The 17,498-nt window shown below is 47.1% G+C and overlaps 1 protein-coding gene across 5 annotated transcripts in view; it reads left to right on the top strand.

The window, feature by feature from the left end:
- The window catches only part of LOC149340133 (zinc transporter foi-like), an 86,050-nt gene that overhangs the window by 56,810 nt on the left and 11,742 nt on the right, over positions 1 to 17,498 (top strand). For 4 of the 5 annotated variants that reach the window (XM_089548883.1, XM_089548882.1, XM_089548884.1 and 1 more), the window contains exons 2-8: positions 8,016 to 8,142; positions 10,030 to 10,086; positions 12,221 to 12,653; positions 13,502 to 13,599; positions 14,044 to 14,236; positions 15,115 to 15,284; positions 17,059 to 17,256. In XM_089548883.1, coding sequence (XP_089405009.1) covers positions 8,023 to 8,142; positions 10,030 to 10,086; positions 12,221 to 12,653; positions 13,502 to 13,599; positions 14,044 to 14,236; positions 15,115 to 15,284; positions 17,059 to 17,256 — 1,269 coding nt within the window. In that variant the 5' untranslated portion in view covers positions 8,016 to 8,022. Of the gene's footprint in view, positions 1 to 5,439; positions 5,591 to 8,015; positions 8,143 to 10,029; positions 10,087 to 12,220; positions 12,654 to 13,501; positions 13,600 to 14,043; positions 14,237 to 15,114; positions 15,285 to 17,058; positions 17,257 to 17,498 lie in introns of those variants that run through there. The other variant, XM_089548885.1, reaches the window with a different exon arrangement.

The following is a 17,498-nucleotide window of genomic DNA, read 5'->3' on the forward strand; positions in this document are numbered from 1 at the left end:
TGGAGTCCGTCGTACCACTCTCTTCGCGAAAGATATGCGTGGTTGCGCGTTTTACATCCCCCCCCCCCCCCCCCCCGTCTTTCACCCTTGTTTGTTTGATTCCTGTTCACCCAAAGGCGTCAGTAGCACTCCTGCGTGAGATCTCGCTTTCGGTATGCACTGGGGTAGCTATAGGGTTGTTTACGCTCGGTGCATCACGCTCAAGCCGTATGATTATCCACGCACGAATGACTTGTTTTCTTGCGCGCGCGGTATTTACATACGCGACCGGGCTGCGGGTCGCGGCGTGTGTTTCGCGTCTTGCCATTTCCTGCGCTATATCATGCTAGCTGCCGTAATTTCAAGTTGGGGCTCCTGCTCCAGCATCGGGAGACGTCTAGCGCGCTCTCGCGTGTGATGTGTGCATGCCCTCAACTTGTCTGGTGCCCCCCCCCCCCCCCGGGGAATTCGTAAACATCTTGAAACCTTTTGTTTGTTTGTTTCCTTGCCTGTTTGGCGCTCGATGTGAACGCTGTGAAAGGTTTTTTTTGTGTGTGTGTTTGTGTGGCAGCTATGGTGGTCGTCGTCTGCCACGCTGCTCGCTTCTGCTTTCCAGCTGCGTAGCAGTTACGGGACTTCCCTCTGAAAGAATTCTCTCACGCAAGTCGTCGTCGCCACCGCAGCTCGATAGTCTTGCAGTATATACCGCTAGCAGCACGCGGCCGCCGGTTCTTCGGGAAGATGACGGTTGTGTAATGTATCCCGACCGCTTGAACGATGACTTTGAAATGTTTCAAAAGCGCGAGAAGGAAGTAGCGCCGCTTGATGTTGAGCAGTAGCGCCTTAGAAGCGAAAGCATTCTCTTGAAACTTTTAATGGCGCGCAGAGGACAACTCCGTCCAAATTTTTTTCCTCGATAAAAATTGTTTCTCTGGCTCTTTCTGGCTACGTTTGTCCGGCAACAAAAGGCGCATTTATGACGGAGGATATTGAATTTAAGAATGCAATATTCCCTTCACCTCATCCAAATCCCCTGACGTGCTTGCCGAAACGGACGAGATGCCGCCGTTTCGAAGTGGATGGCGGTGTAGCCTCCGGGATCCGCGTAAAGACATCGGTGACGGCGCTTGCACTTTACTTGCGAAAGCAGCCAGTGATGGCGACACCTGTACTTCGTGTTGGGGGGGCCCTTTCTAGCTTATAGGCTTTGTTTTCGGCGGGAGGAGTGGATTAGAACGCGGTACTGTATCGACGCAGGCCAGCTTCTGTTTGTCATGAGTGCACTTTAAAAAAAGAACTGTAGAGTCCAAATTTTTTATTGCATGTTTTGTTCTTTCAAACGACGTGCTAGACTTTGGAATACGCGGAGCACCCCGTGGTATTCGCTTACAACGTCTAAATAATTTATAACTAACTTTCTTTTTGACACTCAGCCGCCGCGGTGGCTCAGTGGTTATGGTGCTCGGCCGCGGCGGTCGAATTTCTATGGAGGCGAAATTCTAGAGGCCCGTGTACTGTGCGATGTCAGTGCACGTTAAAGAACCCCAGGTGGTCGAAATTTCCGGAGCCCTCCACTACGGCGTCTCTCATAGCATTTGTCGCTTTTGGACGTTAAACCCCATAAACCAAACCAAACCATCTTCTTGACACTGTTTCGGCTTCATCAGCCGAACGATGGTTGTGACGTGTATAGTTGATGTTAGGTCACGTGAGGCACCCACACACACAATAAAAAAAGCCAATATAACAGCGTATACGTCGTTTATTGAAATTCTAGCTATCGAAGCAGGTTGGTTAAGTGCTGTAGTTGGGTAAAGCAACGTATCTGCACGCATATTGCAGTTTTTGTGTCTCACGTGACCTAAACATCAACTACTCGTCACATCTATCGTTCGGTTGTCGAAACCGCAATAGCATGAAAGAATAAAGTCAATTATATATTATTTAGCGGTCGTAGGCAAACATCACGCGGTGATCCTTGTAGCCTAATGTCTAAAGCATCATTTGAAAGAAGAAACCAGACAGTAAAATTCGGTTTCCATACTCCTTTACGGAGGAATGAGCAAGCTAGGTCGGAAGTGACAAGTTCGTCAGTACAAGCGAAGGGCAAATTTGGGGCTGAAAAAAAAAATGGCTCCGTAGCTCATCACTAATGATTTAACTGTCAATTTTCGGGAACATTAGGAAAAAAGTATTTGTGGTGTTGCGTGCATGCAGGAGTCTGAACTATTTTTTTTTTTCCTTGTTTAGTGCCTTTCCAACCGGCCGGTGATTATAAAGGGTGCTCGAATGGTCATATTTTTGCTCCAGGATAGTGTCGAATAGAGCTACTATTCGCATTACTTTACAGTATAAACTTTTTTCGCATTTATTCAAGATGAGCCGAGCGCCGTCTCGAATAACTGTATACGCTGCATATGAGCAGTCAGTGTAGTACGTATTTCTGTGATTGCAGATGAATGACATTCGACGTTCCTTAAGGTACTCGTGAATTTTTTAATTCTTATTTCTGCACCGAATTAGACGTTAATTGTTTGCCTGAACGCAGGCAGCGAAGCCCACTAGCAGAAACAGCAAGTGTGCTAGCGAGCATTGCATGTAGTGTATGCGGTGAAGCCAAGCTTGGCGCGCTTTTTGCGATATTGGTTCTGTTCACTACTTATTGTTGTTTCATGTACTGCAACAGTACTGTGTGCCGTCTTGAAGGCGGCTGCAAGTGTTGACTGCTATGTGTAAATCGCCGTTTCGTGCTAGCGTTCGCGTGTTCAAAAAGCTTCGTTCGGTGGGACAGTATATTCTCATTTGCCGGTCGTTTCTTATGCGGGTCTCGTATGTCGTGTTTCACAAACGCCGCTGCGGGCTGTTTTCTAAAACCCCTTTCAAAGGCGAATGCATGCTTAAGGTCTTTTTATGCCTCTCCTTTTTTAGGTTGCGTTCCTTTTCAATGCTTTCTTGTCGCGTCGGGACAGACAGACAATAAACTTCATTAGCTGAGTAGGAAGGGTGGAGCCCACCATAACGCAGCAGCTCAAAGCCGCCGGATGGCCAAGAAGCTCACGCGCACTCCAAATCCGGTGTGCGTATTTGTTGCTGGTGGACACCGACCCGTGAAAGGAGAGAACAAAACAGTCGATCGCTTGGAAACCGCTTCAAAGTGTTTTAAGTGCTGCCAACGAGAAGCATTCTGCACTCGGGACAAAGATCGGAGATACTTGCTGCTTCCATTTCGATCCTTCGGCTTGGAGCCACAGTCGCTCTTGAGAATTGCGGCAGGTTGGAAATGCGCTGTCAGTTGCGACATTTTGTTTTAAATTCGTGCATTTTCTACATTAACACTTTAAATTGTGGATTGATGCTCTCCAAGCATGGGGCTGAATGAATGAGCCTTGTTTTCAGTTGCGTCAACTACTGCTGGCACCGTGCAACTCCTGAGCTACGCGGAGCTTTTTGTAATGCGTGCCACAGGTGATGGTATATGTATTGTGCGGATCTGCGAATTTTGTATTCTTTTGCACGCCTGAGTCTGACACACGTACGAGGCTTATGAGTAAGTTTCGCATGAAGTTCCCTTACGGACTTGTACCGACACGAATAGAGCTCGCTTGAAAGCCAGCGCTAGCGTTTGGGAGTCCGCCATTGCGCACGCGCAGAACACTGAGATGCGTGGTCCAATCGGCCATGAGCGCATGAGCTACGTTGCTAAGGTCGCCCTACCGCTACTGTGTTACTCGAGGCATATATGACTGCTGTCTGTTAGCATTTGATCAACGGTGGATGCGTAGGTTTCAGTTGCCCGTCAGAGCTGCCATTTGGATCAGGGTTGCCGTTGGTGGCTACTTTGCGCCAAATTGGCTACTTTTCGACCCCGTCTGGCGGTGAAAATTTCACGTTGGCTCCTTGGCTACTTTCTGGCTATTTTAACTTCTATTTTGGCGCATTTACTAGCCCTTTTTTTTTTTTGCAATTGCACATACAATATAGTAAGCAAGAACAAAGACAAACAATTATTTCCAAGGACGTTGCGCGGCATCTGGAGAAAATAACGCTAATTCAAGTGCACGGCGAAGCAAAAGGCCGCGCGGACGCTGCGCTCTATCTGGAGAAAATAACGCTCATCCGGAGTACTTTCTCCGTTAGGATCATGCATCCGAAACCATGCGTTTAGGTGCAGCCGTGTGAACGGCATGACACCAGGAGAGGAACGAGCAGCACGGTACCGGTGAAATACACTTGTGTACCGCAAGGCGACAAAGCTCCTGTTTTTGTGCCTTCGGCTTTCCGACACCGGCGTCTACCATGGGATAAGACGCAAGAGGAAAGCGCACGTTTCGAGAAGAATGAAAAAAGGCCGGGCAAGAGGCCCAAAATTCCGTGTTCTTTATTTACTGTGTTTTTGTGTTGATTCAAAATTATATTATTTATTGTTCATTAATAAAAGTGGCTTATAATAATGGTTCTTTTCTACTTGGCTACAAATTTGGCGCCAAGATCAGGTGGCGTGGCTACTTTTGGCTACTTTTAGCTTCAGTTCTGGCTCTTTTTGAAAAGTTCCCAACGGCAACCCTGATTTGGATCTACGTGCGAACACCGCGTGGAAGCTGCGAAGTGGAATGGGTCACTCACACGACGACATATAAAGGCACACTTGCCGCAAATGTTCATATATATCGGGGCGCAGTTTATTCATGTCGGTAATGAAGAAAACGTGTTAAACGCCGGGTACTACTGGAGACGCAAATCAAGCGCGAATCCACTACGAGTGCGAAGGCTGCCCTTGACGCTTTCGGAGAAAGCAACCCCCCGGTTCGTTGCGATTCCGACCCACGCCCTACCGCGCACGTTTCCAGATGCTTTCGCAAAGGCCTCCGTACTATGGGGATTTCTAAAAAAAAAAAAAAGCTCGTGTGTGTGTGTGTGTGTGGGGGGGGGGGGGGGGGTAATTCCTCGTAAAGGTCTCCTGTTTGAAGGTTACGCAGCCTGCATCTCTGTCGTCCCCGCCGCCGTTTAGATTTACGGGTCGTCGAAATCCCGTCCGAACACCGAAGCTATATATGCGCCTGAGAGGTGTGGTTCCCGGAGATATATCGAGACGCGGCGCAGAGCTCGTTCGGATCATGCATGTAGGCCATATATACCGCGGAGCCTTTCCGTCGCGCGCGTGTGCGTCCGCCATTCCTCTTTTTAGCCTCCGCCGGCGACGGTGTCGTCTGTCCGTAGACGTACCGCTACCGCCATCGCCGTGAGAAGAGCGAGAGCTCGTGCAGCGTGAGCCATCGCTGACGCCGAAGGCGAAGACGACGCCTTCCTGTCCGTCTCCTCTTGCCGCGACGCACGCGGACGAAAGTGACGCCGGCGAACGTATCGACGCGCATCCGCCGCGGGGACCGATCTCTTCCGCTCGTCGCTGGCGTGCGTGCAGCACCATACCTCCGCGCTAGCGTTGGCTGCACGCCACTGCCTCCCCCGCAACCCCTCGGGCCCCGATTGGACGGACAGGTGGACGAGGGCGCGGCAGTAGTGGTAGTGCCCTGCCGCTCTGCTTTCGTCCAGACGCGCTCCTGCACGCGACTCGGCTGCTGCACACGGGCTCTAGCTGCGGGACGTCTGCAGAGTAGGTATATATGCTGCACCTCGCGCGGCTTGGGCTGGCGCTTGGCAGCCGTTGCCAACTTCGGTTTTTGCTTCCTCTCCCACTTCGGCACAACGTTGAACTTGCGGGCGGCGCTGGCTGGTGACAGCCGCTTTGGCGCGCAAACGGCCGCAGCTTTTTTGTGGCGCTATTTCTTTCCATTGCTGCGCATGCGTCACGTGCCGGTGCGCTGTCCGCTCTTAACCGCTTGACTAGGTTATTGTACCGCGCACTCTGCTCGGGTCCTTGTGGCTAAGGAAGCCTGCACTCTGGTGAAGACATCGCTTTCAAGCTGCTGTTTCTTAATGTTCCTAAACATCTCAGGCTTTGAGTATGCGTGCCATTGGCCGTTGCCATGCGCATCCGCTAGTGTACGCAGTCATACTTGCTGTCATTGTGTCTTGCCTCGTACTTATATCCCTTATCGCTGTGCGCTTCGCATTCTTCATTTCAAGGAAACATTACTATTTCCAGCTGCATGGAAGTTTCCTTTTTATTTTAAGCTTCATAGCCATTCTGATTGCTGCGTCTTTTAAACAATGCTTAACTTCGCCTTGGGAAGCACCTGATTACAATCGAACTTTTTTTCAGCGATAGCTGTTAATGAGAGCTCGGATCTGTGTTAGCGTAGACGACCAGGCAGCAGTGGGGGTTGGAGAGGGATGTCAGGTGGTGAGAGAGGTGGAGTGAGGGGTAGGATATAGCAGGTGTGACTCTGGAGAGGGTGGTGCGCCGCAGCATAGGGAGGTGAGAGAGAGAGTAGCACATTGCTGAGAGTGAAGGATCCGGCAGGTGCGGCAGCCACGCAGCAAGAGGGAGAGGGAGCACAGAGAGAAGGTGAGAACGAGGCGCCGCGGAGCGACACAAGAGGGCAGTGCACTGGTAGCACATTTTAGAAAGGAGAGGGTATGTTAAGAAGCATAGTGTAATAGCTATTGATGCGTTCCTATATGCAACAAGGTTTTCAAGTCTTCTTTTCTTTTTTTAAATGTGGAATTAACCGTAAATGCCATTCGGTTACTGAGAACCTTGTATGATATGTTGCCTGGTTCTACTAAGCCATTCTGAACATGAATAAATAATTGTACAGTTAGACACTAACAGAGTACTGGCTGTTATTACATGAGAGGAGGAACACTTTTCGACGTAATATTATTGGCAGTTACGGTTTCATAAGAACCTTCATAGAATACCCCTCATTGCACCATTATGGCTAAAGCATCATTCATACGGAGTTCACTGAAAAGGTGTCATGGAAGCTAGTTTGCCATAAACCTGGTAAGACTCCAATGGCATTCCGGGACTATGTTGGAATGCACAGCTGTCACTGCAGATGTTTGCCTCAGCTTGCCTGATAAGAGTTTACCTTAGGAAAGAGGCTGGCAAAGGGCAATGGCAAAGGGCAATTATTGAGGTAGTGAAGATCGCATGTGGAAGAAATAGGGCTCACACTGAAACTAAGGAAGGAAACACTAGCTTTTAGAAGGTAGGCCTTCAACCAAGAAATGGATCTCCCATCTTTGTGTTTCGTTTTCTGATTTTCCATTTTTAAATATTTTTCTGGTAATGTTTCTATATATCCTGTAAGGACAAAGGAAAAATTCGGGGGACACCTAAGCTTCGCATTAAGGATATGACGCTATTTAACGGATCCCTTCCATGGCCCGGAGTCCTCTTTGCATAACACTTCGCAGACACATAGTGTTCTTTACTTTATTTGTATTTGTTTTAAATTTATTTATTTTTATTCTTTATTTTTATGCTTTTTTAAAATAGTAATCTTTAAGAAATTATTTTTGCTCACCACAAGACACACAAGGCCTCCCTGTAGCCAAGTCCATAGAATGTGCCTCCATGGCCTAGGGGTAGCGTGTCTGACTTGTGATGGGTCTTGGGTTCGATTCCCACCTCATTAGAGTTTTCTTTTCAGTGCAATTAACTTGCTTTACATTCTTGCATGTTATAATTACATTTGAGTCATTTCGCAACCTTATAATAACAAACTATCTAATGTCTTAATTTCACTTTTGTGTGACGTTACGACCCTGTAGGTCACTGACCAATGGCAATTTCATTCCCATACACCCAAAGTAGCCGCTGAATGCGCGCTGTAATGCTATCGCGTTAAAAACATTTGGAAGTTGGTGGTGTACGTGTGGACTCTTTCATGTCCCATGCTGTTTCCGTACCCTTGTACAGTGTCTGTAATTCCAACCAGTGCAACAGGTCTTTGTGCTGAAATGATTAGGAAGACACCTAATTTAAGCATTCCTGTTGCCTTCATTGCGAGTAGATTGTGGTGCACAATGAAATCCTCAGCTGCTGTTAAGTCACCTAAATTTGAACTTGTCCGTTTTATCGAGTTGAATGATGTATAATTAACGGTTTACTTTTTGCGCTCTTGCAGAGTGACCATGCGGGTGTTCAACTTGGAGGACCTACACCGGCTGGTGACCACCCAGTGCCAGCAGGCTTGCATGCTGGCCGGCCTCTGCCAGCAGCGCCGGCCCGGGCACGCTCCCGCCAGTGGCCTGGTACATATATTCATTTTCTCCATTCCTCACTTTCGCTTCTTCTTTTAAACGGAATGTGTATGCATGTTTGCATGCAGTTTTCCTCGAATTTCGATGGACGCGAAAGTCCAGAGGCCTGATGTCAGTTAAAGAACCCCAGGTGGTCGAAATTTCCAGAGCCCTTCAGTATGGCGTCCCTCATAGCCTGAATCGCTTTGTGTCGTTAAACCCTCATAAACCAAACCAAACCAAAGTTACATTAGCCCCTCTTAATATGTGTGGCCACCAGGGCCCATATTCTAAATTTGATCCCTCAAGTTCGATCTCTTGAGGTGGTCAGCAATTGGCTGGAGGAGTGGAAGCAGATGTGGTACTAAACTGCACTGCTGGTTCTGGAACAGTCGCTCGCAGCATCGTAGTAGCTTGGACATGCCATCACAGAGCAACTTTCTCATAGTTTCGTTTCTTGCTAATGAGCAAATATATATTTACAGGCATCCTTTATTATAATGATGGTGGCTTTATTAGGTGGTATGGTTTGTTTTCAAGTGGGCTTCGCTTTTTTTTTCGAACAAGTCAGTCACAGAACTGAGGCAAGACTGGGATTTTCTCTACCCTTTGCAGACAGCACGGCTTCGCCACTAACTGCTTTCATCATATCAGCCATTCAGCGAGCACTTCAAGTCCCTCAAAGTTAAAGCTAGAATCTGGTCCCAGGTTCCTCTGTGGCTGTTGTCGGCTGCTCTGAATCTTTCTTGTTAATGATTTTCGCACAGTAGCGTTAAGTAGCTTGTGTCATAGAAAATCCAGCATCCACGACACCAACGTCATTGACCGTGAGCAAAAAATCCAGGAAAATTCCCCAGGGCCGCTTAGGTCACGTAACCTTTTCACTTCATCGCAACCTTCTCTCTGGATTGTGAGCAAACTGCGCACCGTGGCAGGTGGCAGTCAAATTAATGATTGGTCCTGAGAAGTTCCCAGGAAAGAGCAAAGGGGGTCAGTAAGCCCCACTGGTGTTAGCACCTGTTATCGCAGGGCAGTGGCACATCGCTTAACCGCTGCTCCACTGCGCAAGGAGTGGTATAAGGGCTCCCAGGGGATCTATGAATGTAAATTAGAGAATGAACAATTCCGCATGTTGAGCTATCATGTCATGCCCCCAATGTAGAGCTTAAGTGTCATCTCCAATTTTTTGAACCGCCAGAATGCTCTGAGAATGTTCACTTAGTGGCTGTTAACATAACGCGCAAAGCCTGACACAACAGACCTTTCACAGTATTGGTTCACATTCTTTTGCTTAAGAAAGCTTTGCCTGAAATGATGAGTAATGCTCAGTATTAACTTCACGGTATCAAAGACATGGTGGAGCGAGTTGTAGCAGTGTACAGGGGTTTTTCTTGTCACTGCAAGCAGTGGCCATACAGTAGCAGTCTTCCTCTTCCTTCCTGCGTGTCAGCTTTAACAGCTTTAACAGTCGAGAGCGTTGACACGCAGCCCACAGCGTGATAAGTTGCCAGTGCAGGCAGTTCAGGGGGCCTCTCACATTTTTTGTAGCGAAAGCTACATTGGCCACGAACTTGCAATTTCGCTGTGCGGTGCTCCGAGGAGGCATAGAGACCGCCCTTGAGCCATTGCCTAGCAACCGCCGCAGCTGGAGGACACTGCGCACTCGCCGCGCCATCTGGCATGACATCACACCGCTTGCCTCGTCGTTGCGCTCACCTCCGCTCACCTCTGCTCACCTCCGCTCGCTTCGCCAGCTGTGTCACTTGCCTGATAACATGTCGGAGGATTGACCAAGCTGTGCCTTAGCTTTCGCTACGTATATCTATCCTGGCATAGCCGAGCTAAGCCACTGGCAATTTTTGTCACTGGGTAATGATTCACTGTATTCTTCCTTTGTAGGCAAAAAAACAGAGGCTCTTGAAGGTCCTCAAGTCGAAGCACCACAGGAGTACTCATGTGAGTCAATTGTTCTAAGGTTTTCATTTCATACTTATTATTGACACCTGAATTGAATCGATCTGAAATCTTTGATTTCTGATGTTTGATTGGCACTTGTGCAAACTATTTGTTGTATTCTAATTGTTTACAGACAGCATTGGTGCTAATTTGTATTGTTTTGCTGTTAAATGATGCAGTTGTTTTTATACACAGCCTTTCTGCATTTTATAGAACTCAAGTGAGGCACTAAAATCTTTGCTCAAACAAACTCCAATATGGCATGTTCAACTTGCAATGCATGAGGGTTTTTCATGTTTTTTTTTATTATAATTATGTGTAACTGAAGTTGCCACAAGAAATTAGTCTTTAAAGTGCCTACCCTGTGGTCAAAATTTTTTGTTGACGGTTTGCGGCATTGTCTAAAAAGTGCATTTTTCACAATAGTTTGCTGTAAAAAATCGTTAATGCCAAAGTTAGAGCTGTTGTACTCAAAGCAATTTCACTGTGTTACGCTGACCCAAGATTTCTTTTTCTCCTCTCTAAAGTAAAGGAGTAAGGGAGGGGATAAAGGCTGCATCAGAAGTCTGCTCCATTTCTGGCGTTTGCCAACACCTGCTGCCTAGATGTTGCAGGTCTCAGTCTACATTTGTTGTGCCGCCCGGGGAGTAGCGAAAATTCATTGGCTACTCAGAAAACTGGTTGAAAACTAACGCACCTCGGTGCCGCTGTGCATGCTCCAGGCACTGTCTGCTTTCGTGAGGCACCGGTGTGTGTGCTTGCATCTGTCCCTTGCATCTGTAGCCAGTATGAATTCTGCACACCTGTTACATGCTGGTGGTATTTCAACCAGTAAAGCATCTTTCTGGCAAAGGCAGACAGCGTACTGCATGTTGCTCTCTGCTAGAGCACAACTATCATGGTGGCGCTCCAGAGTGGGATAATGCTTGATGATTGAAGCTAAAATGCGCATATTAGCTTGCATGGCAAACCACTGTAAAGCTGCAATGCAAAAGGAAAGAAGCGAATGATCGAAGAGAAAATACGATGAAAAACACAGGTGTAAAAAAAAAAAACTGAAAGCGCTGCACTCTTGTCTCAGAACTTGCTCACAGTGGAGTGGAAGCTACAAGTGCTTGCTAGGCATTGTTTTCCACAGATGTGCTGTTCTCATGGGCTTGCCAGCCTACCACTGCAGAGAATGAAAGTGCATTGAGGGGGCACAGTCGCAGGGTGTAAGAAGTTAGGCACTAGAGAAGCAAATCACCCCTGGTAGCCAGGATGACCGGCTTCAAAGATTATCTTGGCCATTTTTGTAGCACAGGTTCTAAAGTTAATTTAAAAACTGCAAACCTGTTTGGCCATTTAAGTGGATGCCCCATGCAGCCAAGTTCTTGCATATGCTGGTAACCTTTTCTTCTCGTTATGTTGCCATTGAGCTTATGTATGTTCATGCATTTCGATTTAGAGGCAGAGTGCAGGACCAATCAAAGAGCAGCTGCTGTGGGGGACATGTACGCATTCCCAGCAACCACGTAACCAAACCTTCTCTATATTAAGACAAAAGAAAACATAGGTGGCGCTAGTAAACAGCACACAATGCTCTCGAAGGCCAGACCTTATGAAATAGGATGCCTCTGTAATACTGCAACTTTTTCTGTGTCAACTCGGTAGTGTATACTGCTAGACATCGTTGTAACAAACTGCTCGGTTGCAGCACTATGAGTGCTCCAGAGGAAACAGCTATTGCGGATTCCGTTTGTTAAATATGCTTTGACAAATAAAAATTCTTCTCTTGCAAATGCAGAAAATCACTTTTTCTAAAGCACTAAATATCGGAGCAGTCTTGTTGTGTTCGTGTGTATTAAAACAGGGCTCAAAACTATTTGGCCCTTTTTGGGCAATGAATCAGAAGACCCTTGACTAACGCATGGCTTTGCCATCCTGCCTCCCGCAATATGCGACATTAAATAGCAAAGTTCATTAATTTGCACAGTCCTACCTACACCTTTTTTGACCACTATGCTTTGCGTTGTCTTGCTTTTGGTAATGAAATGTAATACCATATTTATTGTGTGGCCATTTGTATTGATTTCTTTTTCCGCCTTCTTTTTTTATTCCTTCCATTCTTCTCATGGTGCACGCGGTGGGACAGTGCTACCGTGCCATGTGCTTCTGGTGCCACGTGTTCCTCTGTGTGCTGAGTGCGGTGCCCTCGCTGGAGGCCAAGGAAGTTCCCGAACGGTTCCGTGACCACGAATACTTCCTGCGTAAGCTCTTTGACAAGTACGGCCACGACGGACGCATGACCTTCGAGGGTTTTGAGCACCTCCTGGAGAACCTCGGCCTGGCCCAGATCACCATACATGACCACGACCTCTCTGCCCACCGGCCAGATGGCAGAAGTGTTGGGTTCGTGGATCGCCACACACACCACATGCATGGCGGCGCGGGTGAGGAAAGCAGCATTGTTGATCACCACCACGATCACGACAACCACCGGCACGAAGGCAGCGGTCATTCAAATCACTCGCAAGTGCCTGAGGGAACTGGTCTTGCCAGGGCACGTAGGGACCTTTCTAGTCATGGTAAGCACCAGCCTGTTTCTTCCTAGCAATTCTTAGTGTTGGACAGTGTGCAGTGTACAGCATGGATATTGAAGCCTTTTTACGAACCTTACAGGTGTGAGCACACTTTCTGTATGCATCTTTAGGTCCTCTGTGTCATGTTTTCTGGCACTGTATGTCTGGTCAACTCACTTGAAAACTAACTATTAAGCCCATTTGTCCACACGGACAAAAAACTGAAAACTGCTTCCAGCGTTGCATTCCTCACACATTGTAGTATCTACCCACACATTAAAATTAAATTTCTGGTGGCCCATTTCTTTTCTGTTGTTTCAGCAGACAATGTCATGATATATATTAATATCTCAGGAACTAATTGGTCTAGAAATAAACAAATTGCATATTTGAAATCAGCAGAAAAACCTGAATAAGTCTGTGCAGTTTTATTGCATTTGGTCTGTAAGTAAAAAAAAATGCTCTAAGACCCATGTCCCCCCTTAACCTCATGTATGACCTTACTGGTGCTTACTGGAGACCTTCATTGTTTCATAACTAGCATGCAATTTGACTGTGCTTGGAACAACTGCCTTTGTGTTTAGTTCTGCGCATCTAGAGTAGTGAAATTCAGCACCCATGCTGACCATCCCTCGAGTCTTAGTGGAATTCTAGTAGAAACAGAAGAATTGCATGATTTACTCACGCTAACTGCTATAACATAACATGGTCGTGTGGCAGTACCCAGCCTACATTGAGTTCAATGAGCATTGATGGCATGGAGATTTAGTATCCACTGGATGAGGTTATTAGGCGGAAGGCCGCATTAAAGCAGACCTTTAATTTAATTCTTTGCTTTGTTCTTTTTCTTTTAGACCACGCTGAGGGAGCAGATCCTTCAAACAAAACTGAAGTTCCAGACGTGCAACAAATTACACCAAAGATGAAAACTGCAGAGGTGACTTTCGAAAAGGTTGGTTGATGGATTAGCAGATTGTTCTGCATCGTATGGCTCCAGAGTACTTACTGTCTGCATTCAACTTTTCGGTCTTGCCATTTGTTACATGAACTGGCCAGTCCTTTACTGCTCAGTGGTATTTCATACGTAATACATTCACTGTGCTTCTAAGGCATTATTCGCAGAATTTCCTGCTTGGCTGCTGCATCTTCACATTGTGTTCTTACACTGTTTAATTACACACACGGGAAAAAAAAAATTGTGCTAACAGCTGTTAAATGTGGTACCATCTGTTGTACTATACTAACATATTTCCTGTTCGGATACAAAACAGATATCCGCTCTCTGTTTGCTACAGCAATGGGCTTGCTGCAGTTAATGTTGGTGCAAAAAGGGGCAAACTGGAGATGGCCAAGCCCGAGGCTGCCTGTAGTCAGACTTTGTCCCTTTCTGGTGCAGTGTCTAACAGCAACGGAAATTCTGCACACTGTGGACACAAACCCGGAGGCAAATGTCATAAGCCTCAAGGAGTTCCTGCACCTGTGTCCCGCGCTCATCTATCAGCTGGATGAGAGGCACTGCTCCATGCCTCAGATGGATCGCCACATCCACCATCACAGCGAGGGGGAGGAGACAACAGTGGACTTCAAAGGTAACTACCTATCTCGAAAAGAGGCTGGCCGCTCATTACCATTTTTAAAATTTTTTTTTTCTGCGGCTGCTTGTGTGTTGGCTTTGCAGTGAATACTCAGAATGAATCATTGTTTCTTATCAGGTTTGTGTTCACATTCTAAAGTGTGTCCTCTTTCCCAAAAGGCCTTCTCTCTCATGAAAAGTTATTTTTATCCTCCTTAGTTGCTCATAAAAAGCTGGTCTTCACGTTATGTCGAGTGTTTCAAGTTCGTCATTAACTGAACCTAATGCGTAGAGCCGGAATACCTATGAAAAAAGAGCTCTGCATTGCCAAAAGTGTGAAGAGGCAATGAAATGCCAGCATCTAGAAAAAAAGCCCAGTGCCAGGCAGCATGAGAAGTAGCAAAATGGGCCCAGGCTTGGAGCATCTGCACATGCTAGCTGAAAGCCAGTGGTTAAAATCATCACTTGAAATGGTAGCTTTGACAGTCCACCTCCGCCGTACAGAAGCTTCTCCCACCACCAACTCCAGATGCCTCCGACGGTGAAATACAGTTCAAAGACTTAGCGGGAAGGTGATCACTGTAGAAGCGAAGTGTATAACCAATACTGCTAACGCACATTTGTCGCATCGCATCGTATTATCTCCTGCGCACTTCTTGAGGCAGTGTAATAACCAGAAGCCACTACGAAATACTAGCCCAACTAAGCAATTGAACGTGCATTGCCTTTGTTGATCAGTGCTCCATGGTGGCCAGTATCTCAAACCATTTCTTCTTGTACAATGTGGCGTAGCATATGGTAATGTCTTGCCCTTGCTGATCATTGGTTCACCGTGGCCAGTGTCCCGAATCCATCTCTTCATTTGTTTTTTCTCTGTTTGTGCATTTATTCCAGTGTGGATGTATGCCTTCCTCGGGGTGCTGGCCATCAGCCTGAGTGGCCTGCTGAGTGTTGCCATAGTGCCCCTCATGCAGAAGGTCTTCTACCAAACGTTGATCCAGTTCCTGGTGGGGTTGGCAGTGGGGAGCCTGACGGGCGACGCCCTCCTCCACCTCCTTCCACACGTGAGTTACCTGGCTGCCAATCTTCGCAGTCTCGTCGGGGAACCCTAATGGCTTTCAGAAGGAGCTGAGGAACCTTGTGTGTATGGTACGGCAAAACAGCGCTGACGGACGGGACGGAAGAAGATGAGACAAACACCTTCCTTTCCTTTCCGTTCAGCGCATGTGTTTGTCTCATCTTCTTCCGTCCCGTCCGTCAGCGCTGTTTTGCCGTACCATTCAACATGAACCAACCAGCCCGACTCAGCCCTCTCCTTGAACCCTGTGTGTCTTGTCTTCCATCCCATCCTGCCTAACAGGCATGTGCAGAAAAGCATATTGATGCATGGCCCCTCCAAAAATGGCCCTATTTATTAGTGATGGCTTGCTGTATGGTGAAACAGTCAGCCATGAGCATAACTGGAAGTTTGGGGTTGAGGTTCGCTTAGATTAGGTGCTCAGGGCACCTAGAAAGCATTCTGGAGAGCTGGAGAATTCTGCAGAACCAAGTTTGAGAGTTCCCAAAGTAATGGAATGGTCTCAACTAGGGTTTTCCTGAGCAACCACTACCACTTATTAACTGACCACCTGCCGCGATGGTCAGTTTGCTCACATCCGGAGGGAAGGTTGTGATGGTGTCACAAGGTCACATGGCCTAGGTGGCATGTAGACCACCTGCTCCTCAAGGGACATCTTGCTCACGCCACCGTCACTGGTGACGCCGGGTTTTCGGTTGAAAGTTGCACTAGAGGTGTACGAAAGATGATTCTGAGCTCACCTTTTTACTGCTGGAACTCAATCTACACACACTGAGCATTCTTGGTAACTTCAAAATATCGTCTTGTGCAGCTGATTTCCCTGTTAAATCAGGTTAAGCGTCCCGGCTCCCACCTTCTATTTAACTGACCTACGTGATTAGGAGTCAACCACCGCATGGAGTGCCTTTCACTCAGTTGCATGGTGGCTTCACTTTCACTTTTTTTTTGTTTTTTAGGTTTCTGTGAATAAATGGTTTCAGTAGCAGGCAACATAGGTTCAAAGTAAGCCCGCGGAAATTAAAATACATGTTGACTTTCTTCTTTCGCCGATCACTCTGCATATTACTAAGTACCACCCTGCCGATTGCAGAGCGGCAAGCCGCCGTGTGACTGGCTGCAAGACACTTCATGCGTTCATTGATTCCTCCTACTATCGGAGATCAGTAAAAAAAAAAGTGACGGGAACCGGGATGTTTAATCCGATTTAATAGGGAAATCTGCCACGCAGGAGAATAATTCGAAGTTTCTAAGAATGCTCGGAGTGTGTAGATCGAGTTCCCGAGGTGTAAAGGCGAGCTCAGAATCCTTTTAAGTGCAATTTTAATGCTATCACTTCAAAAAAAATGCATGTATTGCTGCCACAGACCTTCACATGCACACGGCAGAAATGTCGTGCTTCGCTTATGCACAGCTGAGGCTAGACTGCCCCACTATTCTCTTCCAGACTGCAATCACATAGTCCAAAGTTATCTTTCATCTTCACCAATGTCGCAAGTTTAAATTGAGCAGTGAAAAAAAAATATTGATTTTTCAACTCTGAAGTCTTTTGCCACCTGACAAATGTGAACGTAGGCCTCGGAACAAAAATTGGGTGGAGCACACCTTAGTGTCCCTTTCAGGAAGGAGCCAAGGTTATTGGTGTGCAATATTTCTTGCGGTGGTTTCCTTTGTGGCCCTGCCCTCTACTGTGCTCAAGTGAATGTCACTTTCAGTTGCTCTCTTACTTGAATTGCTGCATTTCCTGTGTGTGGTTGATGCAGGCCATGTCTGGCCACCACCACGAGCACTCGGACGAGGGTGAGGGTGGAGGAGACGGGGAGAACTACGTGTGGCACGGCCTGGCTGCCCTGGGGGGCATCTACCTGTTCCTGATTGTCGAGCGTTTCCTCTCGATACACTCCAACCACAAACACCGCAAGCAGGGCAAGCACAGCCCTCGGTCCAGCAACAGTGCACAGGTATGCTGCATGTATGCGCTCCGTGCCACTGCATGCGACTGCTGTTACTGCAGCTGTCTTTTTCTTTTTCCTTTCCTTTAGCCTTTGTCAACTGGTCTCTGCTTTTCTTTTATTGCCGAGCTGCTACTGTTGAAATCCCCTCACCGCTGTTTTACCGTTCTGATCACGTACAGTCAAGTCCACTTATAACAATACTGGTTATAACAATATATCGGATATAACAATGGTCGGTCATGGCACCA

Source organism: Amblyomma mixtum, chromosome 6 (assembly GCF_055824585.1).
Source record: "Amblyomma mixtum isolate Tamu chromosome 6, ASM5582458v1, whole genome shotgun sequence".
Taxonomy (NCBI): Eukaryota; Metazoa; Arthropoda; class Arachnida; order Ixodida; family Ixodidae; genus Amblyomma; species Amblyomma mixtum.